A 26,191-nucleotide genomic window follows, 5' to 3' on the forward strand; every position below is an offset into this window, starting at 1 on the left:
TCCCTTTTTTCACATGCGGTTTTTAATTTTATGCACTTTTTTTTATAAGCGCCATTTATACGCAGATCATAGCGGGACAATGACTACACACGGCAGAACCACTGGCTGGCCCAAAGGAGCAAATCCAGTGTCGTATGCAGCAAAATATGGCATTACAAACCCTTCTCCAACTTTAGATCGCCCAATCCATCTGTACGTATTATATAAAGATGTTGCACAACTTGAATTTATCACTCAATTTGTTTATCCAATACACTGCATTATTACTGGCCATTAGCTGAGTGCTTGGCTCGGCATTTCCTTTTGCCCCATTGGCACCCCAATAATACCCCAAATGAAACACCAATAACATTTATATAAAATTTAAATTTGAAATAATAATATGTTGACGGTGCGACCATTAGGGCGAGAGCAGATACCTTTCAGTTTTAATTAGAATCGGGCTCGTCAAACCGCACGTGACATTTGCAACGTCTAGACTCTGACGTCATATGGCGTCGTATGTGCATTACCCAAACGAAGTTTGAACAGTGCTAATTTTAATCAAAAACATTTAATCTACTATCTGTCTGCTATACATGTATATCCATTACATCAAGGTGATTTTATTTTTTGTTGAATATTTTTGTTGCTACCGCGAGAATGAAGTTTGCGACGAGATGCATTTCGCTAAGCATTATGGGACCACAGGTAACTGCGGAAAAAAAATCATTTGGATCAATGTGCAAAGTCCGAATTTTCTCTTCGCCCAGATGTTGCTTTAAGAGCTCGCAGTGACGAGCGGCGCTTTGCGCAGCTTGCTGCGCTCGCTCTCACTAAGGTGTATGTTTTTGATCGATTTTCTCAAATGTACTCAAACACTGAACAGGGCACAAGATCTTGGTTTAGCTACATGTATGCAGTATACTGAGTATAGCTTGATTTAGCAATTTTATCCTAATCAAACTTTTTTTCTTACATGTACAATTTTCTTAGCATGTTAAAAAAGTTGCACTTAGGTGCAGTGAAATTTTTCAACTCTGAAAACAGTGTACAGACTCAAAGGAGCAAATCCAGTGTAGTTTGCAGCAAAATATGGCATTACAAACTCTTCTCCAACTAAAGCACTCAAAGTTCTAAAAGTTTTTTGGTTATATAAAGCGATTGATTTGTGACTGCACAGTAACTTCTCCCTTCTGGAATGAATTTATAAAGGAGGTCAGTTATGGTCAACTAGATAATTGATTGGTAATAATTCTGCACAATGTGAAGTAATCAAACTGATAGCCATGCCTCAACACACACAAGATAAAATACGAGATAAAATACAGTTAATTTTTATCTCAGATTATCCGTGCATCCCACCTTAAATCTTCCATTGTGTCATGAGATTTGAAGATGTAGATGTATATGAAGGCATCTGATGGTATCCACAATAATCAGCATTCAAATGGTCACACCTATTCATATTTTGTATGTTTTGTTTCACACTTGACTAATACAGTAACTTTTCCATTACCGGAGAGGAAGTCAATCAGTTCATATCCGAGTCAGACCATTTGAATGCTGATTATTGTGGATGCCATCAGATGCCTTCATATACATCTACATCTTCAAATCTCATGATACAATGGAAGATTTAAGGTGAGATGCACTTAATCTAGGTTGTGTCATCTTTAGTCATATGTTGGTAGGACTTCTATTACAGAATCTAAATAATGCAAACTTTTGAAGGCATTGTTGAATTTTTAAAGAGAAGATTCAGTTATTATAATCTTTTCATCTTTAAGCTGTCTGTATGAACTAAATCGTGACTGCCTTTGTTTTGTTTGCTGTTATTGCATGGAATTGTTGTAGCAATGGAATTCTTGGAACATTACACCTCTATTTAAAGCCATGCAATAATAGCCTAAGTAAATTTTGAAAATCTTAGTTGAACATTCTGGATCTAACACTAGACAGAAAAAAAAAAAGAAAAGAAAAAAAAGAAATAGCACATGAACTGGGTACTACAAAGTTTTACAACCTCATTTTGTTATCCATGTTATCATGGTTATTGATATATCTTTATAGGGAGCTAGCAGAATTGTCAAAAAAAAATTTCATCAGTCTTAGACATTTGGCACATTTGGTATGACAAAGTAAAAGGAATTGTCGGACCAGACAAAATTTTGTCAGACCAGATACATGTACCTTGTTTTGTACATAACTGCACCACAAATGACAGTTAATTTCCTTTATTTTTTCAACATCATTCCATCTCACAATTTTCTTTTCTTATGGATAGCAAGACTTTAATCAGAGGTATAAATGATTTATGTTTATTCTTTAACAAATTTGATCAAACACTGTCACCATGCCATCTCTGTTATTTTTGTGACCTTCACCTGCGCATCCTGATCTTTTGAAAAATTTGCAGCATACCTGATTTTTTTTCAAAGGGTCATTTTGACCGACATTTCTGAGTAAATTATCAGTCCAGAAAATTTTTTACCGGCCTTGTGGACAGGACTTACAGTTTTCAACAACTCTGCGCTAGCTTTGTCTTTTAAATTACTTTTTTTAAAGTGTCATTTAATTAAAATAAGAAGAATCAAGAAAACAGAGTTGAGTGTGTTTTCTTATTTTTAGATATCCATTGACAAACTACACATTTGGAACCAAAGAGCCATTATATGAGAAGGACAGCTCAGTGCCAGCTAGATTCCAACGAATGAGAGATGAATTTGAGAAGATTGGAATGAGACGATCCGTGGAGGGAGTCCTGATTGTCCACGAACATGGTTTACCTCATGTCCTACTTCTACAGCTGGGAACAACATTTTTCAAATTGTAAAGATTTAACATGTTCAGTATAAGGCTTATTTCATTTTCTTTTCAAATAAAAGCAAAGGACGTAGTATTGAAAATACAATAGCCAAGGATTTATATATTAGAGTCTGTTCAATACAAAATATGGCGTCGAAATCAAAGGAATGATGACGATAACAGTGATAAATAAACATCACAACTGAAATCTACTTCATTCCATGACAAAACACTTGTCATGGAAGTATTAGATAATTATCAAAACGAGCAGGAATGGTCAGGTTGTGGTTAATAGTAGGCCAAGTAGTTCTACACACCGATGTCTAGACGTTTGCATGGTTAAGACTTGTTTTCAATGTAAATTTAATGTAACAAATAAAGATTTTTCAAGTTAAATGTATGAAATTAAGGTTTAAAATAAATGTAAATAACCGAACCGAAAACCCGAAACCGAAGCGAAAATTTACAGAACCGACCCGACCCGAAAAATTTTGGAACCGTAACAGCCCTAACAGCAACTATTTCACAAATATAGATCAGGGAGGGAAAATCAATTAATATTTGAAAAAAATATATCTTTAAGCATGACTGTGAAAAGTTAGTTTGTTGCTATGTGTACCAAGAAATTTCTAAAATAAATTGTATACATATACATGTGTGTACATATTTGTTTATATATGACTTTCAGACCTGGGGGAGAATTAAATTCAGGAGAAGATCAGGTTGAAGGATTGAAGAGATTACTTACAGAGGTAACCCTATTTTATTTTGCGTATATTGACAAAAACAATTGTAGGTATTAAAACATGTACATGTATTTTAATGTGAACATTGAGTTATCTTTCTCATTAATGCTTATTTTCATTTCTTGTGTAAATGACTGTCCCTTTTCTTATGTCAGTATAATAATCTGTGTTAAATGATTTCAGACACTAGGAAGACAAGATGGAGGAACAATGGAATGGGTGGTGGAGGACACAATAGGGAACTGGTGGAGGCCAAACTTTGAACCCCCACAGGTATAAAGATACCAAGAGGACTTCAGCTAGAGTCTGGAGTCTGACTATGTGAACCCCCACAGTTAAAAAGATACCAAGAGGACTTCAGTTAGAGTCTGGAGTCTGACTTTGTGAACCCCCATAGGTATAAAGATACGAAGAGGACTTCATTTAGAGTCTGGAGTCTGACTGTGTGAACCCCCACAGGTATAATGATACCAAGAGGACATCAGCTAGAGTCTGAAGTCTGACTTTGTAATCCCACGCAGGTATAAAGATACCAAGAGGACTTCAGCTAGAGTCTGGAGTCTGACTTTGTGAACCCCCACAGGTATAAAGATGCCAAGAGGACTTCAGCTGGAGTCTGTGTGAACCCCCACAGGTATAATGATACCAAGAGGATTTCAGCTGGAGTCTGACTGTTTGAACCCCCACAGGTATAAAGATACCAAGCGGACTTCAGATAGAGTCTGGAGTCTAATTGTGTGAACCCCCATAAGGATAAAAATACTAAGAGGACTTCTGCTGGAGCCGCAATTTTACAACTTTTGATATTTATTGTAAAAGTTTACCCTTTTGGCCAATTATTGTGAAACTCATTTTTATGCCCTCCTTCGAAGAAGAAAGGGCATATTGCTTTGCTGCTGTCTGTCTGTCGGTCCATCAAAAGTTTCCGTTCATTTTCTTTGCAAAGGTTGCACATAATGAAATGAGAAATGAAAATAATATACAGATTTATCACAAAAATATCTAGGTCAAATTCTGATTTGGGTAGATCGAGCAATTTTTGACAGACTTATGCCCCTTGGACTTAGAAAAATTCCAATTATTTGCAGTTTCCTTTCATTTTCTATGCAGAGAATGCACATAATGAAATGAAATTTGGTATACAGATTTATCATAAGAATATTTAGGTCAAGTTATGATTTGGGTAGATTGAGCAATTTTTGACAGAGTTATGCCCCTTGGACTCAGAAGAATTCCAATTATTTGCAGTTTCTGTTCATTTTCTATGCAGACAATGCACATAATGAAATGAGATGTGGTATACAGATTTATCATAAGATTTATCTAGGTCAAGTTCTGATTTGGGTAGATCGAGCAATTTTTGACAGAGTAATGCCCCTTGGACTTGGAAAAATTCCAATTATTTGGGGGGGGGGGGGGGGGGACATAAGTGTTTCACAAACATCTCTTGTTTAAAATAATTTTATTGTAATGCCTTTTAATGCCTGTATCTTTTCATCTTGTTTTAGTATCCATACATACCAGCACACATAACCAAACCAAAGGAACACAAAAGACTTTTTCTTGTGCAACTCCCAGAAAAAGGTAATGTTTATGAAGCTCAGTGACTGTAAATCCTTTATCTCATACACAGTCAATGTACCTCAACTGGTGTATAAAGTTAAACTATGCCACAAAAATAATCTACATGTATATAATAACTTTTTGTAAATCTTGACTGTTAAAAGTTTCAGCAAAGTTGATGAGGGTTGTGTTATATGACTTAATGTGCATTACAATAAACATTTCACTTTATATACATGTAGACAAGGTACTTACTCTCTTTAAAGCTACATGTTCATCATAGAATAATGAGTCTGAGATGATGTATTAGTATATGTACATTACATGATAGGGTTCATAAACATAATTGACAAATTCACTGGTAAATACATATACATGAGTTTCCTAATGTAGAAGTGAACATTTATTATTGCCTGATTTTATACATGTAGAAGCACCATTCAACTTTTTGAAATTGCACCTCGAAAACTCCACCTCGAAAAAGACCCAAAAACAGGCGTTAAGTGCAGTTATCCTTTCTACTTATCTGTCGATATTCAGACATATGTATACACATATATGATTGATTCATGTGTATCAATATTGTAGTCTTTTAATCATTTAATATTTAAAACAGAAGTGGAGGAAAAGGGAAATCATGAAATATTTATTGATGATTTAAACACTGGGTTGTGTGCAGTTATGTCAGCTTGTGTGTCATTTTAACAATTATAGATTATCATGATTATCACATGCCATGAACAAATGCCAGTAGATATTTTTAACCCCCTCCCAAGTTTTGTTTTTAAATTTTAATCAGCTTCATTTGCATACCTGTACATGTAAATGGATGGCAGAAAACAGAATTAGTTAAAAATGAGGATGTTAAATACTTCAAAAACTAAATGGTATATAAGAATTTTTTTTTTTTTAAAGATGAACATTTCTTTGATAATTCAATTAACCATTTGAATTGATTATTTATGTTATAGTTATCAGGCAATATCCATCCTCTGTAATTATAGTAACAAGACAATGGCATTCTTATTACTCGTAAGTTTAACTCATTATAATTTATCACACGAGATTATCCATTTTTAATGGAGAAAGAAACTCCTTTTTTTGCAGCATTATTTGCAGTCCCAAGAAATTACAAACTGGTGGCCGCTCCCTTATTTGAACTCTATGATAACAGTGCAGGATATGGACCAATCATCTCAAGTTTACCACAAGCACTAAGCCGGTGAGTACTCTGTTTTAGTCAGTTGACATCAAAAGTCTTATGAGTACATGTACATTGTTTCATAATGAAATGAAGTTGCTTGAGTGTAGGTTGAACTGGTTCATACAGATGCTTTCTGACATTAACATTGTAGTAATTTGATTAGTTTTTATTTCTACGTGGTCTTTGTTTGTTTTGGTTCTTTTTTTTTTGTAAAATTGACAAGCTGAACATAAGTTGTGATCCATTACTTTGGTGGTTCTGACCATTATCATCATTGGTTTACTAGAGTTATTTTTCTTGTGCCTGAAAACAATTCCATTCCTTTGTCCCATCATTCATCTCTTAGTTTTAATCAAGGATGTACATTTGTTTTGTAATGCTGGGTTGTCCCTAAGAATTGAAATAGCAGGGGGCATAAAAAAAGTAGAAAGGATTTTTGGGTTCCTCCCCTAACAAGGGGTTGAGGGGGAACACCAGAGCAACCAGGGGATAATATCAGTATAGACTGGGAAATTCCTTGGCCCCAGGGTCTTAGGGACAAACCTGAAATGGGTATTTTGAATATCAAAATTAAGATGAAATACATGTATTTCAATTACCCGAAGATTATGTACAAATACGATGAAAAAATTTAATCATATGAAGAGTATGTACATGTAAATGTTAATTGTTTTCCAAAAAAGATGTTGGTTTTCCCTTTGTTCTGATTGGAACTCAAAATTTTCTGCTGTTCTTGGATGTTCTAACCATGGTCGTCAGTATTTACAAATTTTGTTCAAATATTATGGTACCATCAAAGGTTTAGCTACAGGTACTGAATGTCAGGGCTTTCAAAAAGATTAGAAACAGGTTTTTGAAAGGCCTTGAATATTCTAGATTAAAAAAAAAACTGTAATATTAGTTATTGCAACCTAGCTTCATAACTAGGAGATAATGCATAAAATCTTCATGGTGTGACTGATACCAATGACAGAGAAAATTTAGTTTACAAGCATGTACATTTAAGTATTAAATCATTACAAGAAAATAGATACTAGTAACATGTATAAGAAATACATGTACATATAGACATGGTAAATTTATAGTTAGATAAATGTTAATTATACATTCATGTATAATATATCATGTATAATATATGATACATTTTGGGCATATGACTAAATGAAGATGTTTTTATCACAGTGGTCAATGCTCATAATTCTGATAATTCAGGGTAAGATAATTTCCATGACCACTCATCCCCATGATGATTTTGCTCGTTCTATATATGCAAAGTAATTCAAATTGAAAAAGATCATATGACATTTTAGATTGCTGTATCATTTACATTGTGTCTGTTATACACATGATATATATTCATTTATTAAGAATCTGGGTCTCATGTCAAGTCTGAAAGCAGTTTGTTTCATTCTGTTGAAATCATTACTGAATATAAAACAATAAAAAAAAATTGTCCCAAATTTTTATGACGTCCACTCCTCCTAGGTCACTTTCCATTTGTCCAGGCCGAGTGGACAAGTGCTTTTTTGTACCCTGTAATAGGTTTAAGATGTTGCATGGTGCTGCCAAGGCTTCTTAGACTAAAAAAAAAAAGAATATCTGTGAAAATTAAGAATTGTGGTTCCTCCAATAGTTATGATTAGATTTCAGAGAGACTTGGTACATGTATAGAAACACCAGAATACATAATTCTGTTAATGTAAGACTTTAACAAAAAGAAATCCCAGGTGAAACTTTTCTCCACTATAATTGATTAGAAGTATGAATCGAGGTTCAGTTTTATCATGCTGATATTCAGTACTAATAAATATTTGATTATGACTGGTAAGTTACATAAACATGTTCTTTTAATACTAGAGAAGATATTTGAAATCTAAAGTGAAGATAGATGTAATTGTACAAGTTATTTTGACTTATTAGTTATCTTCCAAAATTAGTGAGACTGATTCTATTTTTCTAATTTCATCACCTAGTGTACTTCATATTAAATGCCCAACATGTGAATACTTTGAGGCATTTACATATAGAAGATGAAAGTTACCATAACAAAAATACAAATTTTATGTTAATTCACATGTTTTACAATAACTGGTAAAACGTCTAGTCCTGGAAAGCTTGTTTTATCTATTTCCTCTTTGTTTTGGTTTTTTAGGTCACCTGAGTCACTCAGATGACCTATTGCTGTCTCTTTTTTCCATCATATGACCTGTGTCATATGTCAGTCATAAATTTTCAAACATTTCCAGTTTCTTCTCTGGAACCTTTAAACCAATTTCAGACAATTTCAGGATATAGCATCTTTGGGTAAAAGGGAATAAAAACTATGAATTGCATGGTCCCTGCCCCTCTGGGGCCTGAGGGTTAGGTCTAAAACCATCAAAATTAATTGCAATCTGCAAAAAAAAATTTTCTTTTCTCCTTGACATCAAGCAGTCAAATTGTTGGCATGATTGTAATAAGCATTGAACCCTTTACCAAAGATGTGGAATTCATGGCCCTAGGGTCAAGGGTTCTGGAATTAGGGTGGGACTCTATTGATCAATGTAGTGAAAATGCATAAATTCTTTGAAAAGCTTCTCTCACTGGCAGATTTAGAGGGGGGCAGGCCCCCCCCCCTTTTGTGTCCAAAATATACATAAGATTTAATAAATCAATTTTTTTGATGTGGCCATGGGCCCCTACCCCGACCCCAAACTGGTCGGGCCCTCCCTTTTCAAAATTCCTGGATCTGCCATAGTCTCTCCCCTCTATATTTAGCAGACAACTAAGTGCATGGTTATGATGAGCAAGTAAGATCTTCCAAAATTGTGAAATTCATGGCCCCTGGGTGAGGGATTGTGGTTTTAGGATGGGTTCTATTCATTATATATTGAAAATGCATAAATTCATTGAAAACCTGGGTATTCAGCAGACAAACTAAATGCATGGTTTACAGGTTATGATGAGCAAGAGTGCCTTTTCCAAACTTGTGAAATTCATGGCCCCTGCATCAGCAGTTGTGGTGTTAGGGCAGGGCTCTATTGAATATATAATAAAAATATGTTATTCTTTGAAAATCTTATTCTTTGCCCCTGGGAATCTATGAGACAAACAGAGTACAAAGTTGTGGTGGGAAAGGGTGTTTTTACTAGATTTATGAAATTCTTAACTAGTGCTTCCAGGGTTCTACTCTAGTGCTGGGCAGGGCTCTGTTGATCTTTTAGGAAAATCTGTTCTCTGAGAGAAGTTATTTGGAATCCTCTTTGTTAATTACTTATGATATGTACTGTTAGTAAATAAAGGTCAATTGAATAAAAAAATTATACAAGACATTGTTATTTAATATACCGTATAACGGGTATTTTCTGCCGTTGTCCAATTTTTGCGGATAGGACAAATCCGCAAAAATTACAATCGCAAAATATTTTTCAATTATATTGATTCAGATATTTTATACATGCAATTTTGATAAGTGGTGCGTATGTCTGACAGGGTTAAATTCTCATTAACGCAAGAACCTGCGTTCCAGACGCATAAAAATTATTATCATTATCTATATATTTGAATATTTTAATCATGTTAATAGATCGCATAAGACATCTGTTAGAATAAAGATTTTCATTGTTGTTTGGGGGGACTGACACTGCATTAATTCTTTTCAATTGGGACTCAAAATATTTTACAAAGACTAATTAAAAGACAGTAGTCTAATTAAGCTTAATACCAGTTCTCATGCACCTTCAATCAATATGTCTTAAAGAATTTATAAAACATAAACATGGCAGGGTTCTGGTAATTCATAAAGTTTAGTGATCATACCCCATAAATAAATTTTTGCGGTATAATGCAACTGCAGAAATTGAAAACGCAGAAAATAATTTGCTACCTCTTTGGGATAAAATCGCAAAAATTTCCAACCACAGAAAATACCCGTTATACGGTATAATACAAAAAGTACTTTTAAAGTTTTAATGGTCAAATAGACTTGTGAATAATAGATAAATTAAACCGTATATCACCTTATATTTGTACATTATTTAATGTAATTCAAAGACCAAGAGAGGGCAGTGTGAGAGGGATTCTGCTGGATTTACTCTGTGTATACTATATTATGTGCTCAAGCACTGGAGACATGGGAGAGTATTAGCACTGGCAAATAGAGGCAAGCACATGTAAACATGGTAAACCGACCTACTTTATGAGTTGTTGTGGAGTACTAGGTTAACTTTTTTTTGTTGATATCTGATCATCCTATTTCTCTTTGGGCAACATATCTTCATCTATCAGTTTATATTGTTTTATTTCATACTTCTATAGATCTTTTACAGTGCTATATTATACTCAGGTGACCATTATGGCCTCTTGTTATTTTTATTTTTAGCTCACCTCGACGAAGTCGAGATGAGCTTATGCTATACCCCCGGTGTCAGCATTAGTGTCGGCGTCCCGGTTAAAGTTTTAGGAGCAAGTCCATTCCGAAGTAAATATAAGCTCTACCTGGACCAAACTTGTATGGATGATGCATCTAGGGATGGACACTACCACACTTGCTTCGGATGCTGGATCTGACCTAGATTTTCCAGTTGAGTGACCAGGTTAAAGTTTTTGGAGCAGGTCCACTCCCAAGTAACTATAAGCCCTACCTTGACCAAACTTGCATGGATGATGCATCTAGGTATGGACACTACCAGATTTGCTGCAGATGCTGGATCTGACCTACATTTTCCAGATGAGTGACCAGGTTAAAGTTTTTGGAGCAGGTCCATTCCCAAGTAACTATAAGGCCTACCTGGACCAAACTTGCATGGATGATGCATCTAGGGATAGACACTACCAGACTTGCTTCGGATGCTGGATCTGACCTACATTTTCCAGATGAGTGACCAGGTTAAAGTTTTTGGAGAAGGTCCATTCCCAAGTAACTATAAGCCCTACCTGGATCAAGCTTGCATGGATGATGTATCTAGGGATGGGCACTACCAGACTTGCTTCGGATGCTGGATCTTACATATATTTTCCAAATGAGTAACCATGACAATGTGTTTGGAGTAGCTCTATAATTATTTATACATGTGTGGCCTGTTATGATTTAACTTGCATAGATGGTGCATTCCAAACTTGCTTCGGATGTAGGAAATGAAAGACATTTTCTTGATTAGTGAACAGGTTAAAGTTTTTGGAACAGGTCAATTCCCAACGAACTATAAGACCTACTTACACAGAACTTGCATGAATATTGTTTTCAGGATGCACACTAACTATAAAGAAAATATGATGTGAGATTTGCATTACTTTTACTGATAACATTCGTCGAGGTGAACTTCGTAATCTTTGATTACCTGTTATTTTTTATTTTTATACTCTTTTGCATTATGTACAGCATAATCTGGGCTCTGCATCTTGATATATTTTGTAACTATTTATTTCTAATATTAATCTATTACCTAAAATGGGTTTTTGCACTGGAAATACCTTTTCCTTCAATGCATGTCACACATTGTAAGACAAGTTTGTAAAGATGATTTTCCATAGGATTTACTGAATAAACTGACTGACAATCTTAAATATACCAAAATTTACTTTAAAAAATTCAAATATAAATATTGAGAAAAACAATATGGTCTTAGTAATTACGTTTCTTCTGAACCAAATAGAAGGATGTTTTCATGTGCATTGTAACTGAATGTCATATACTTACTATCTGTACTATGTTTTTTCTTCCGACATTGCCCATCCATAAACATGAGAACATTTTTGTCTTCTTTTCTGGAATCCCTGAACCAATTTCAACTTATTTTAGAATATAGCATTTTTGGTCAAAAGGGAAAGAATTATGGACTTCATGGTCTCTGCTACCCTAGGGCCTGAGGGTTGGGACTGTCAAAATTAAAGCAATCTTCAAAAATCTTCTTTACCACTGGACATCAAGCAGTTAAACTGTTGGCATTATTATAATCTATCAAAATTGTGAAATTCACGGCACAAGGGTCAGGATCTCTGGTGTTAGGGTGGGGCTCTTTGAACATCGGATGTTCATACCTCATATAAAAATTGCTTATGACCTAAAAATGTGTCATGATCTTGATCCAAGATCATTTCATCAAGTTTAAGATCACTTTTAGAAAATTTTTAATTCCTGTTCTGACCATAGTTTGTAATGGAAAACGTTAGAGGCTCATACTTATCACATAAATTGCATATGACCTGAGGGTATGTAGTGATCTTGACCCAAGGTCATTTCAGCAAGTTCAAGGTCACTGATCAAAAAAGTACAATTTTCTTGTTCCTTCTCTAGCTCTCAAATGGAGGCTAACTGAAATCTGATACTTGACACAGAGGCTGCTATTGAGGGTGTGTCATGATCTGACCCAAGGTCATTTTGGCAAGTTCAAGATCACCTGCAGAAAAAGTGTTAAATTCCTGTCTAGTCAATAACTTTTAATAGGAAAACATTTGAAGTTCAAACTTGATTCATACAAAAATTAGATATGTCCTGAACTTGTGCCATGACCTTGATCCATGGTCATTCTGGCAAGTTGAAGTCACTGACAGAAAAGGTGTATTTATCATTTTCTAATGGAGAAGCAATGGATGTCCATGTTTTACTCAAAGATTACTTTACCAATTTTAACCAAGGTCATTTTGGCAAGTTCAAAGTCATATTTGGAAAATTGTATATGGGTATTTAAAAAACTTTGCAGCAGGGGCAGAGTTGTCAAAAACTGTCAGCAGGGCCGGTAAAAAATTGTCTGGACTGACGACAAAATATCAGTCCAAATGACCATTTGCAAATATCGGGCATGATGCAAATTTTTTTTAAAAAGATGGGGATCAGGGTGTGCAGGTGAAATGTCTTAAAAACAACAGAGATAGCTGCATGGTGACGATGGTCGATCAAATTTGTTGAAGTAGAGACATAAATCATATTGTTTATGTTATATGTTTCTGATTGAAGACTCTCATCAAAGAAAAGAAACTTGAGAGATCGAAAGCTGTTGAAAATAATAAAGGGCTTTTTGGTGTTGTGATTTCTTTTCCTTTCTTAGTGTACAAAATGAAATTAATTTGAGTGACAATATCTCTTAAATAAGTCAAGAAGTCTTATGACAGAACTGTTGTAAGATAAGTAGGACAATCTAATTTAGAAATTTACAAAATATGGGAAAAATTGATTGAGTAGGTGTTTTTCAGCTCAAGATCCCTTCGACCTCCATAATGATATCGTGCATGAATTGTATAAGGAAAGACTGGAATTCCTTCAAATTCCATTGTACACAAAAAAATGCTGTCTTGTAAATTTACAAGGATCAGTTGTAGAAGTTGAGTATAAAAACTAATTTCAAGAATAAACAGCACCTGATATACCTGTAACAATGTTTTTAGAAGTATATTAATGTATTATACGCCGTTCTCCTTATATCATGGGTTCCATTGTATTGCGTCATTTTCCAAAAATTAGGATACATAGCACATATCCTTTTTTGTTAATGAACTGTCTGTCATCTGGTTGCTGACTCGTGTGATGATGAAAAAAGTGAGGGTTACACATTAGAGAAAAATTTATTGAAGTAAAGAGTAATTTTACAGACTTCCATTCCTGTTATTTTTTTCTTAGACCACTGATCATATTTTGAAAGGTAAAGTTATTATGATTATAATTTGTTTAGTTTTCATGTAGATTCAATGTTGATTAAAAAATAAAAAATTGTATTTCATGACGGTGCCATTTAGCTTTCATGTATTTAAATACCGTGGTACAATGATACTCTCCAATTTAGGAGGTAAATAAGACTTCCTGTTTTAAAATAGCTACAAATTAAATGAAGCAAGCTTGGAAAATAATTTGCCACTAAAAATTTAGCTTATTGTTAGGTTTATGAATAGCATTTGATAAAAAGTTAAATTAACAATTTGGAATAACTTTTTTTTTTACATAAAAGAAATTGCCACGATGTTATGAGGTACCGATATACAAGCTTGTGATCATGCTTTTGTCTTTGTTGGCACAAAGATTAGAAAACATAATCCCTTTAAGATCTTCTCTTATTTTTAATTGCAAAATTTTCATGTCTGCAGCATCCAATTCAATGTGCAGTCATCCAAAGTCAAATTTCCTGGGATTCTTATGTTCAGAAATCTATTTATAAAAGACTCCATAAATGTGACTCCTGGAGGTAAAAAAAAATGTATAGAATTATTAATTAGAGCCATTTTTGTTGTGAATCAGGGAAATTCTTGATTCCTTCAGCCCCGATGATTACGACCCCCTGGTCCTTTTCTCACTCTCGTGACTCACGCCTTCTTTAACTCAACGTTTTTCTCTGGCACTCTCAGTCCATTGCCAGGAATGAAAGTGACAGACCATTCTCATTTTTCTAAATTAGTGAGTGTGTGCTGATTTCGATAATTATGAGAGAAACAAGTCTTTGTGCAGACTCCCTGAGCTGACAAGGGCGAGGCATAATGAAGGAATTATAGCTCATCTGCATACAATGAAAAGATATGGTAACATTTTACATGGCTTAACAGTTCTGAGTCATTACGTACCCATCTGGCAATAAATAGTTCTGCCCAGAAAATTCTGGGTTTCTTAACTGCTCAGTGGGGGAGGAAAAAAGTCTTCTTTGTTAAGAATCACTCCTCAGAGTTGCATCAGTAATTAAGAATATGCATTAATATTGTTTCATGAAATCTAACCCCCAAACTAGTATACATGTGTATATTGATTTTTTCATTATCTTTTATTCAGTAGTTAGATAATTATTAAGAACATGACTTTTATTTCAAATAAAATACTAGAAAACATTTGATTGTTAATTCTTTGCATGATCATTTTTTTTTTAATATGATCATCAATGAAGGATGCTGTAAAATTTTATGGGGTTTTCCTGATAAAAAAGTAATAAGGCATAATTTCATGATTTTTTTTTTTTTTTTTTTTTGGGGTTTTTTTTTTTTTTTTTTTTTGGTTTTTTTTTTTTTTGCTTAGAACATGTATTAATGTAAAGTGGGAATAACCAGTTATTTCAGTTATTATAATGTATAAAGTCATTAGAATAAGTTACTAATATATGGAGGAAAATGATTTTAATATTGCAGATGTTTTAGATTGTTTTTCAAAGATTCATCTACAGAATGCTTTATTCATGAACAAAGCAGGCAAAAAGATACCCAAGAATATTTTTCTGTCTTTTAATTGCTCATCCCTCATTTTGGAATTCCAAACTCTGGGATGGATCGGATTACACGAATAATTAAAATGAAGCCATCATAAAATGTCTTGCCCTCTGAGCTAAAGTGATTTTTCTAAGAAACAAAATAACGATTCTGAATGAGTCAACCATCTTTGGGTATTTGTCTTAACAGCTGAGCATTGTCAAAAGACACAATACCCCATAAATTTCAACAAATCATTTTGCAGATAATTTCCTTTGTATGCAAATCAGGGAAGGATTTTTTTTTTTTGGCTGAAGTCATTCTTGGAATCATTTTTTGGGGTGTGAAGATTATGAATCATTTTCCTTAATTAAGAATTAATACAATAGTCTTCTTGATTAAGATAATTGGATGTCTTTTATCAGGGGTTTTTATCGCCTGTCTCCTTGCAGGGCTGGGTTTTCTGGGAGTTATTAGATATATAATGTGTCAAGGTTAGATCACACCTGCAGTACATTCCATTGTCAGCTTCAGGTATTTCATTATTATAATATCTGCTACTGAACAGGTTGATGGCTTGTACCTGTGGATGCTCTTCCTTATTCAAATCGGATGAAAAGTACTTATTGACTTGGGAGTTGCTTTCAAATTGTTTTTGTGCATTTGTCATACTAGATATTCCTGATAAGACATGCATTTAAGAATTTATGGTGTTGCAATAAGAATCCAATAATTAATCTATCTAATGAAGTACAGAGGAAGACAAATATACAAATTGAAATTGTTTGAAGTGTTATTGTCATGAAGAATGTTTGTCATATACCTAATGTGAATGTTCTACATCTGAATTTGCAATGAGCAAAATAAACAAGTTCATAGTGGACTTAGATGTAGAAAATTTATAATACTTAAAATAAATTCATGCATTTATATTTTTGCTTGGATAAATGCATTTTTTTAAAGGGCATATGTACTACAAGAAAATGAAATAACTGAGTACTGTAATGAAATACATCTGATAATGTAATCTTTGCTGTATTCATATTTCAGTGTAATATTTTGACCCTTGCTCTAATGTACTCATTGCATCCTTAGATAAATGTAAACACAGCAGATTTTTTAATGATTGCCACACATTAGCCTTGGTGGCTGATTACTGGATAATGACAGCTGGTGAATACCTGAGCATGCTCAGGTAATTGTTATGATACCTGTGGATGAAGAGGTAATATTACACCTGGATCAATAGAGTGGATTGGCTCAAGGTGTATTGACAAATGAGAAAGTGGCACGTGTTGCATCTCAGTTATTATTTTAAAAAAAGTGCATCCTCAAAAAAAATGTTTGAAATGTTTTTAGGAATTATATAATGGGAGAATGCAGAGTATTAATTAAAATTGGAATTTGTTTCCCAATTAATGAATCCTGATGTTATGTTATGGACTTGTTACATCTCATTTAAAAACAGCATATTTTACGCTGGTTTAAAAACTTGGGTTTTTTTTTTTATTCTTCGATACTTAAAGATGTGTGTTATGTGTAGATTATTGATGAATCACAAATTTAGATTTCTCAATTAATGTACTTCAGGAAAATTCAGAAAGGTCTTATTTCAATACATTTATAAAATCTTGATAAAATTAAGACATTGGCTTTTGATGATGACCCTTTAGGTGGCCCCATTTCTTTTCTGTTGAGCTACCAACCTGTTATTAAGACATCTTTGTCATCCCCTAACAAAGACAAGTCATTTGGTGACAATTGATAATTTCTCCTTCTTCCTCTTGGCTCCTTTGTTACAGCAAAACCTCTGTCAGTCTGTATTAAAACCAAGGCTTTCCTTTTCTTTATACAGGGGCTTCAGTAGGGGGCTACTGCCAAAATTGCCTTGTTCTAGTTAATGTTAAATAAGAAATCATTATTTTGTGTCTTTTATGGAATAATATTACAAAATCACTGAAGTTTTATTTACACTAATTACCATATATGGCTGACAGAAATGAACAAGTTTTACTACTGAAATTGTTTTAAGTATCCTGAAATGATTTATTTGTTGATGTTTTAGCATGAATCGGTACATAATCTATTAAAGCCAAGTGGTTTGAACTTTGAAAGTCATGGGTAAAGTTCTTGGTCAAAGTTAGCATAAATCAAAACAGCTTTTCTCACCAAATAGAAGTGTTAGATACACTTTTAAAAAGATGTTTGGTGCAAGTGTATATGAAACATGGTACATGTGTATAAATCAAACTGCAGTACATGTACGAGGGGCATTTGAAAAGTTCTGAGAACTGCTTGCTAAAATATTAACCATTTCACGGAAGTTAATATGTTTGATACCATTGAAAAGAGCTGGAAAATTTGCACTTATATTAATTAAATGTAATTTTCTTACATTTATGACGTAACAACTCCAAAAATGACATCAGAATCTCGAATGTTTGGCATACTGAAAAGTCGTGTTTTTTGTCCAAATGAGAGGATTGAAAAAGTGCTGTCAAAGACTTATTTGAAATGATATTTCAAACAAAATTTGCATGGAGGTAGAGTTAGACTGTAAAAATGGGACCGTAAATCAGCAATTCCATATTTTATTTTTTTTGCTTGATTAATAAGCACGGTAATGTTATCATAGGCGTTCATAAAAGATTTTTATTTATATGACATAGCTGGATTTTCAGTCAATTATTTAGCTCTCCACTATATTAAATAAAAGATATTCTATATAAAACTGAAGTGTAACAATGCAGTTTTCCACAGATGTATCTTGAGTATCAGGACCCTTGCCGTGTACGAATAAGACGTACAAAAGTCTTCCCCAGGACTTGTTTCTGTGCGTATTTTTTCATATTATTTCAACTTCGGCGATCCAAAACTCACAATTCCTTTTGACTTTCGACTCAAAAAAAATACGTCTGAGTTCCATTACCATGTACAATCTTATTTATTTTCCATGATTTAAAAAGTTCGAACATATCGAGTTACAGTGGGGTCAGAACTACCCCGGCGCCATTTTGGTTTTTACAAGAAAATATAGTACACCCTTAGCTTAACCTCTCGAGCTTTAATCGTTCCCGCATAATTGGTTAAAACACCTGACGAATTAATGCCAGCAAACTCTGTAACATCATCCACTATTCTCCTGTGATTGTCAACTTTGTGATTTTCTCACAGCAATGTCTTTTTTACCCAATATTTTGCACGAGATTCGATAATAACATGCTATGTTTGACACATTCTTAAACCATCTCAGAACTATAGGAACCCCTGAATATAACTCCATATGATAGACTGTAGTCTATGTAAACATTTTTCCAACTGGCAGTTTTGTCCGTTAGCGTGCATCCGAGTAATGAACAAAACTGGACTTTAAAATTTTACTTCACTGAAATTGTGTCTCTTGTTACGTCATTTTTATGGTCAGTATGCTAGACATTTGAGATTCTGACGTCATTTTCGGAGTCATTACATAATAAAAATTACAAAGTGACGTCACAATCTATACTTATAAATTAATAAATTTTGCAAATAAACTCCGAAAATCATACACCAGAGTTCTTACTAACTCCTCTATGAATACACTAGATACAAGATGATGTCCGTAAACTATATTCAGATTTCACTCGCATAGTAAATATCGTACATTAAATTAAAAGTCTACTTTCAGTTTCTATAAACAGCCATGAAATAGCAAAAACGTGAGTACGGTGGCGGTTCCGGTTGGCGGATCTAAGTTACTGGCAATTTTTAATGAAACTGACAACAAGCAATCGTTTATTTTTTCATAAAACGACATCACTGAATTATTCAATCAAAATTTGATTTAAATGATATAAAAGAAATAAGTTGTGATAACCGATTTAAAAGGGAAATATGCAAATTATTTTTGTCATTCACCAATCTTAATATTGACGGAAACTTCTAGAACATCATATAGCATCGAGCCCGATGTTAAAAAGAAAAACAAGGCGATTATGGCTGCGTGAACATTAAACAAAAAAAAAAACATTTGTGTGAATGGTCGTTGAAATAATGGTAAATCATTGATAACACTCCAAGTTGCGAATATATTTATATATATAAAGACTATTAGTAGGTTTTCCTGGTAAATGCGGGGTTTTGAACAAAGTGTATCTTCCTGCAAAAAGCCTGTAAGCTGTCAGTAGAAACTACAATATACATTATTGGAATTTTTCTGTCGGTATTGGTATAAATTCAATTTCCCGCGCTTGCGCGGGATTTCATCTAGTATGTGTATATTTTTGTGATCTGTCCAATGATATCAAATTCAGTAATTTCCGTTAAATGGTTAATATTTTATCAACCAGTTCTCAGAACTTTTCAAATGCCCCTCGTATATCATACTACTCGGACATTATTAATTTGATTGATTGATATGCTGTATCCATCTACACTTCATCTCTTCTTTTTTATATATAAAAGCCATCTTGTTTATCCTCATGTAACTTTCCTGGCTTGCTGAGCTATATACATAAATGAACAGTAGAATACATATGACACATAATGACAGTTTCTATGAGGGTCAGCACTTTCAGTTTTAAGGCTAAAAATTGATGTACATGTAAATTTTGTTAAGACACTTCATAATGAGCAATTATACCGGTACTTCGAATCGAAATTTACTGTAAAAAATATTATAACCTAAGCATGATTCATTGTCATTATTTTTTTCATTATTGTAGACAAAATGAATTTACATACTATATGCATGTACTTAAATATTTTGCCAAGCCAAAACTCTTTGTATCAATAGTGTTTTTGTCACACTGGTATATGCGGTAATCATCAGAAGACCAAAAGTTAATTTAACAATTGACAAGAGCCCCAGACAAGGTACCTAGGGATATACAAGGTATACACTGAGTTTAAGCAATTTCTAGCATCCATTGACCTTAATTTGCTTGATTGACAGGGGTCCCTAGACCTGGTAAATTCAAAGGCTGTTCTCTTTTTCTCTGCCTTTAAGTATACTTTAAGAAAACGGGGTTTTTTTTCTTCCTCTTTTTTTTCTTTTTTACAAACAGAATAAAAAAATTATTTAAATTTTTTTTTTAAGTCGTGCTTATTCTTTTCATATTTAAAATGACAGAAAGTGGTGCTTGTAAAGTTTCATGGAAGGTTATATTGAACCACTACTTGTAATTATAATTATTTATCATAGAAGTCGCCATCCATTTTACTAACCCTATGGGGATGAATTTGTCTTGCGATCAGTAATTACAGTAATCACTGTGTTTACCTTGCTCTATCAAAGTGGTAAGATTTATAAACGTCTTGTGCGTGAGGCTGACATTTTGACCCAGGTTACACTTTCTGGGATCAGACCCAATCTGCTGATGCATTTAGTTAAAAGAGGTTTATAATTACAGGTGTCAACTGTTGGGTAAATTATCTGCACATCTCCAAGACCATTTTGACCTGGCTTCTTTAAGAAGGAGAAAATTAGCATCACGCTCGGAATCTTTCAACTCGCTTGTTTTTTACTCGTTGGAAATGTGAATTTTCCTAAAGTTAATGAATATCCGTCATTAACTTTTTGTTAATGACCATATTCTTTTAATTTCATCATTACTGATTTCAATTTTGGGATAAAATAATTTCTAACATCTTTGCTGACTTCAAAAAAAATCTGTAAAGATAATTCATATACAAATAAAGTAATTAAATTCATGGGGGAAAGGTTAAACCATGGAATTTTTTGTACCAATTAGTAAGAAACCTCTTGAAAACAATTAATGTCTCAAAAATCAAAGATTTATGCAAATCCTGTATATTTGAACAAGGATTCGATTTTGTATGCACACTCATTATGACCTATGATCCTATGACAGGCCATTCTTGACTGCTGCTTGAAGAGCACTGGTCACTTGTCCTGAACTGACCAGCAAAAGTTGCACCAGGTGAAAGGTCAATGGAAAACAATAGGGGTATGCACCCATCTTCACCCAGTGGACAGCAGATGTGCAAGTTCACATGTTGACCACTGGTCAACAGTTCATCTTAGGACGTCTTGCTCTGACCAGTGTCTGCAAGCTCTTAATGATGCTTTAGTAATGTCAAGTTAAATTTAAGATTTTTGCATGTTTAGAAGATTAAAAGATGTCATTTGATTTGATGAAAGATATTCTTCTGCTTGATAATTGTTCCCTACTGTGAAAGGATGGAATTTTGAAAGAAAAGAAAATTAATGTTTCGTTGAAAACCTTGTACATGTTACATGTAGGTCCCTGAGCAATATTATGATCCTGATTGTTTCATTTATATACATCAAGGTAAATCGATCTTGTCAGTGAAAGGGAGATGTTCATAGGGGGGAAAATATTGACTGAAAACTTTTAACAAACAATCATTTGCAACATCAGCATTTCTTGATAACTATTATTTTTGTGTTTGAGCATTGCTTTATATGAAGACTATGCAGATAGTATAAAATGACAATATGTAACAACAACCTACAACTCTTAACATAAATCTCAGGTTCTGAAGATTTTACCAAAGCATAATTAAGATTACTATATCACTGTATTATTTTTTCTTAATTCATTAATTCTTGAACAGAAATTGTAATTACTCACCTTGAAATAAGTTGCAAAATTTGAACAATTGTGCAAATTTGAATTAATATGGAATCAAGGTAACTACTAGCTGTGCTTCTATTTTGGTGCACAAGGAGTTTCTACCCATTCAAAGCAAACAGATGACCAGTGGTCAGTAGAGGGTCATTTCAGGTCTCACCTGTTGTATCTGGACCTGGTCAGTGAGGGGTCAGTTCAGGGTAGACACCTGTATCTCTAGTGACCAAAGCACTGGTCAGTTAGCTTTGTCCTTACAGGGTTTCAAACCAGGGGTTATTTTAGGGTACCACCTGCAAAAAAGGTGAGAGTTCATATCAATGAACATTAAAAAAATAGTGCTTCATTTCATTTTCTTTGTGCAAGTTGAATATATACAAAAACAAAAAAACTTGGGTATAAAGAAAGTATGAAAATTAAACATTATGCAAAATAATTTTCATACTTGTTTTAATCTAGTGTATTTAAAAGAAAAAAATTAAATCATTGTGTTACATGTAGTTGCATTGATCTTTAAAATATGTTTCCAGTCCATCCATGATAATGGTGTTCCTGAATTAAAGTTAAAGCATTCTGACGAAGATGAAATTAATTTCATGCAGTGTTCATTTTTAAATAGTTAAAAACTTGCTGCTTGCTAAGTGTGGTAATATGCAGTAAAAAATGTCTTTTGTTTAATTTACTAGTGTTACATCAGGATAAAGGGACATAAACATCTTAATGATGAGACTACTTCTATAACCTCTTGGAAATAAAGCAATAAATCTCTATTTATTGCTGTGCATTTTAATGGATTTAATAGTTTTCCCCCCACTGATGGCTGAACCATTTAATGATAACATTAGAAACACACACCATATAGGCCAATCACTGTAAATTCGAACTTACCAGGATTTGCGCTGAGGAAGTTATTTGACTTGATTTAAGGTTGTGTAAATGAGAATCTTAAATCGAGAAGTCAACAGTTTTACATGTGTTGAAATAAAATTGGAAATGAAAATTGACATAATCGAAGCCTCATGAAGTTCAGGCTTGCGTAATTATTGCTTTAAGTAACAATGTGTTCCCTCACATGTAGTGTTTGATGGAGATAATGGGATGAATTATTAATTCTATTTTGTGTGCTTGATTTGTGGCTAAATTCAGCAGAAGTAACAGAAGATGTATTTTAATGGGATTGATGAAGAAATTGAATTTTCTTCTCTAATTTACATTAATGTAGAAGTGCTCAAGGAAGCAAAAATTCTACTCGGTTTTGGGACAGCATAAATTTATTTCTTTGAACAGTTTTAATTGATGTTAAATTTTTACAAATTATTTTTCAAACAACAATCCTCTAACAATTTGAATAAATTACTTCTTAATTAAAGAAGTTAAAATCCCTGTGGATGAAAGAAAAAATCAGAGAGAACAAACAGAACTGATTAGAATGCAAAACTTTATTTGCATTAAATTAAATTGATGTTAATTTGTGAAAGATCTGAAATTTTCCACACCATGTCACTGAAACATTTTTTTTTAACAGTACCAGAATTTATCTCCAAATATAACTGTTTATTCAAGAGGGACTATTTATTTTAGAGTTCATTCATTTAAACTAGAATTATTAAGAAATGGTCAAATATACAACAAGCATTGTAAAAGCTAATGTAAAATATACTTCATATATCAAACAACCAGGTTGTTTTGTCAGAAATTGCACTTTGTAGGAGTCTGATCTTAGAAAAAGCTGGAAGAAAATAAGCATAACATTTAACAGTTTAATATCTCTTATAAAATACTGCATTGATTGTTGTATATTTGACCATTTCTTAAGAAAAGTTTAGGAAAAAATATATAAAAAATTTAAAGATTCTATTTTCAAAATTCTTGCATAATTTACTTGACTAAAAAAATGGAATTAAGAATTGCTAAAAGAGTAAGGAAGGTTGTGATTTTGACGACATTTAGCATAATAGGAATCAACATGGAACAATTCTGCCACAGATGGCCCCCACACTCTTGGACCTGCTGTCTGGTAGTCCCTGAAGTCACACCATATAATTCAATCATCTAATCCCACTCCATCACAAAAAACCCTTTTACAGGCCATGAATGGCATCGCTGGTAATATGGTAAACTATTTCATTTCTGGATAAATCAAAATGTTGCACAGAGGAATTGTTGTGCAAGCCTCCTTTTGATGAAATCCCAAGTTTGTATTTGTTATTAATGCATTATAAGGAAAAGGTCAAGCTGGGGTCATTATGATGATTTAATTGCTGTTAATTGCATGTTGCAGGCTTTGTAATTGGAGCCTTTGTGTTTTTGGTATGGATGTTTGAAGTGCACAGGGAAAACAGATCTTAATGTTATTGGAAACAAAATTTATTTCTAATAGAGTCTGATAAGAATTTATCTTGTGACATTAACCTTTGGTTTTCTATGTTTAGTAATCATAATTAATTTACACTGGTTCAGTAGTATTCATTTTATATTGATTAGAAAATAAGCTTGTCTTGAATTTTTTTTTTCTAATGCAAATTATCTTTTTTGTATCAAATTGGTTCCCATCTGTTCCAATAAACCAGTTTCTGTAGGTCCATTCAAAGGTGTTATATCAGGGTGTATTGTTTCAAAGCAGTGTAAAATTTGATTCTTAATCAAATAGCTGTTATTTGTTGAATTTGCTCATATGGCTCCAGGATGGTAAAGTGGCAATTTCAAATTTGACCGTGAAAGATTTTTTTTTCTCTCGGCAGATTAAGTAATGATATCATTACATGGTAATATTCAAGTTGTTTCATTAATCGTATTTGTAAATAAATCTAAACAATACTTTGGTGAACTTACAGTTAAGACAAGGCTTAAAGTATTATAAAATCACATGACATCATCTAGTTCCTTTCTTGTGTGAAGAACTTTTTTTTTGTAACAACAGAAATAAATGATTTGACTATTTGCTGAAATTTATTTGAACATTTTACTTCTTTTTTAAAGGTTCAACTTCATCTACAACTGAAATCTGAACCAGTTTGGAAGGAACTTTTTGGCAGGAAGATCATGTGTTCTGTCATGTGACTGTGTGGACTCAGTGTTATAGAACATTTCAGTTTCAGTGTTAAATCAATCATGTATTTCATCATCTTCTAAACAATATGTTGTCAAGTTTCAGAACTGATTTTCATGTATGTTTGATATGTTCATCACTGATTTTGAAATTCATTAAAGAAAACAATTTGTGTTATTTGCTTTATTTCAGTTGATGGATATGCCCTCAACGAAAGAAGATTGTATCACATCATATATGCATATTTAATTTTAATGGCAGCTATGTACATTAAAGTATAGGGGAGACCTGCAGTAATCAAGCAGTATGTGAGACATGCACAAATCTGTTAGAATGCAAGCATCTGTAAAGTTTTTCGTGATTTCATACTTGTTATGATTGAAGATTTTAATGTGATGTGGTCCATAACTTTTGTATTTTTTTACAATAAGATTTAAGTATTAAAAGAAATATGGTTGATTAATGTTGAAAAAGTGATCTTCTCTTCCAAAAAAAATTTGACATTTACTTTGAAGTATTATGCATTACAGAACTGTTGATTAATGTTGAAAAGTGATCTTCTCTTCCCCAAAAAATTGACATTTACTTTGAAATATCATGCATTACAGAACTGTTGGTAAATGGACATTTGAAGAATTAATTTACTGACTTTGAATGGTCAATAAATGGGTGAAACTTCATGCTAAGTGACCACAATTTTGTGTAGCATGTCAACTTAATTTTTATTCATAGACAAATACCTGTATTTATTTTTGTAGTGTGCTGCCCTGTGTACTCTGTACTTTTCTTTATAGCTTGAGCTAATCACAAAACTGCATTTTATTCCCATAATTTTACTTTTTCGCACAAGGTCTGATGTTAAAATTTTTGCAATTTAAATATCAGACAAAACTGGCCAGTAAGAAGAGGGGAAAATGTGAGCCAAAGATTTCTATCTTTTGAAATCTATGCAAAGTTTTGGACCGTATCACATAAATTATGCCAGTTCTAGCATGTTGAACATTTGCCTAACATTGCAGTGTTGATTCATAGATGTGATAATATATATGCTGGTGCCTATACCTTGCAAATGTAGCTCATATTGAGCAGAAAATAGATTGTTTTTATCCTTTGA

At 33.2% G+C, this 26,191-nt stretch overlaps 1 protein-coding gene across 1 annotated transcript; it reads left to right on the forward strand.

Annotated features, from left to right (window-relative positions):
• Window positions 1–66: 66 nt before the first annotated feature.
• On the forward strand, window positions 67–26,191 carry LOC133205194 (cleavage and polyadenylation specificity factor subunit 5-like). The gene is made up of 7 exons (XM_061340954.1): window positions 67–192; window positions 2,611–2,811; window positions 3,476–3,539; window positions 3,717–3,806; window positions 5,042–5,117; window positions 6,204–6,318; window positions 25,008–26,191. Exons 1-7 carry the CDS (start codon window positions 80–82, stop codon window positions 25,027–25,029), a joined length of 681 nt encoding a protein of 226 aa, XP_061196938.1. The 5' UTR covers window positions 67–79; the 3' UTR covers window positions 25,030–26,191.

This window comes from Saccostrea echinata, unplaced genomic scaffold (genome assembly GCF_033153115.1).
Source record: "Saccostrea echinata isolate AGI-Se365-2 ecotype Australia unplaced genomic scaffold, CSIRO_AGI_Sech_v1 ptg000054l, whole genome shotgun sequence".
Lineage (NCBI taxonomy): Eukaryota > Metazoa > Mollusca > Bivalvia > Ostreida > Ostreidae > Saccostrea > Saccostrea echinata.

Bases quoted from the DNA above. Each gene is read 5' to 3' on its own strand.
- LOC133205194 (XM_061340954.1), top strand. From the start codon at position 80: ATGACTACACACGGCAGAACCACTGGCTGGCCCAAAGGAGCAAATCCA. The intron at 193-2,610 runs GTACGTATTATA...TCTTATTTTTAG, and splicing joins TTAGATCGCCCAATCCATCT to ATATCCATTGACAAACTACA. The intron at 5,118-6,203 runs GTAATGTTTATG...CTTTTTTTGCAG, and splicing joins TGTGCAACTCCCAGAAAAAG to CATTATTTGCAGTCCCAAGA.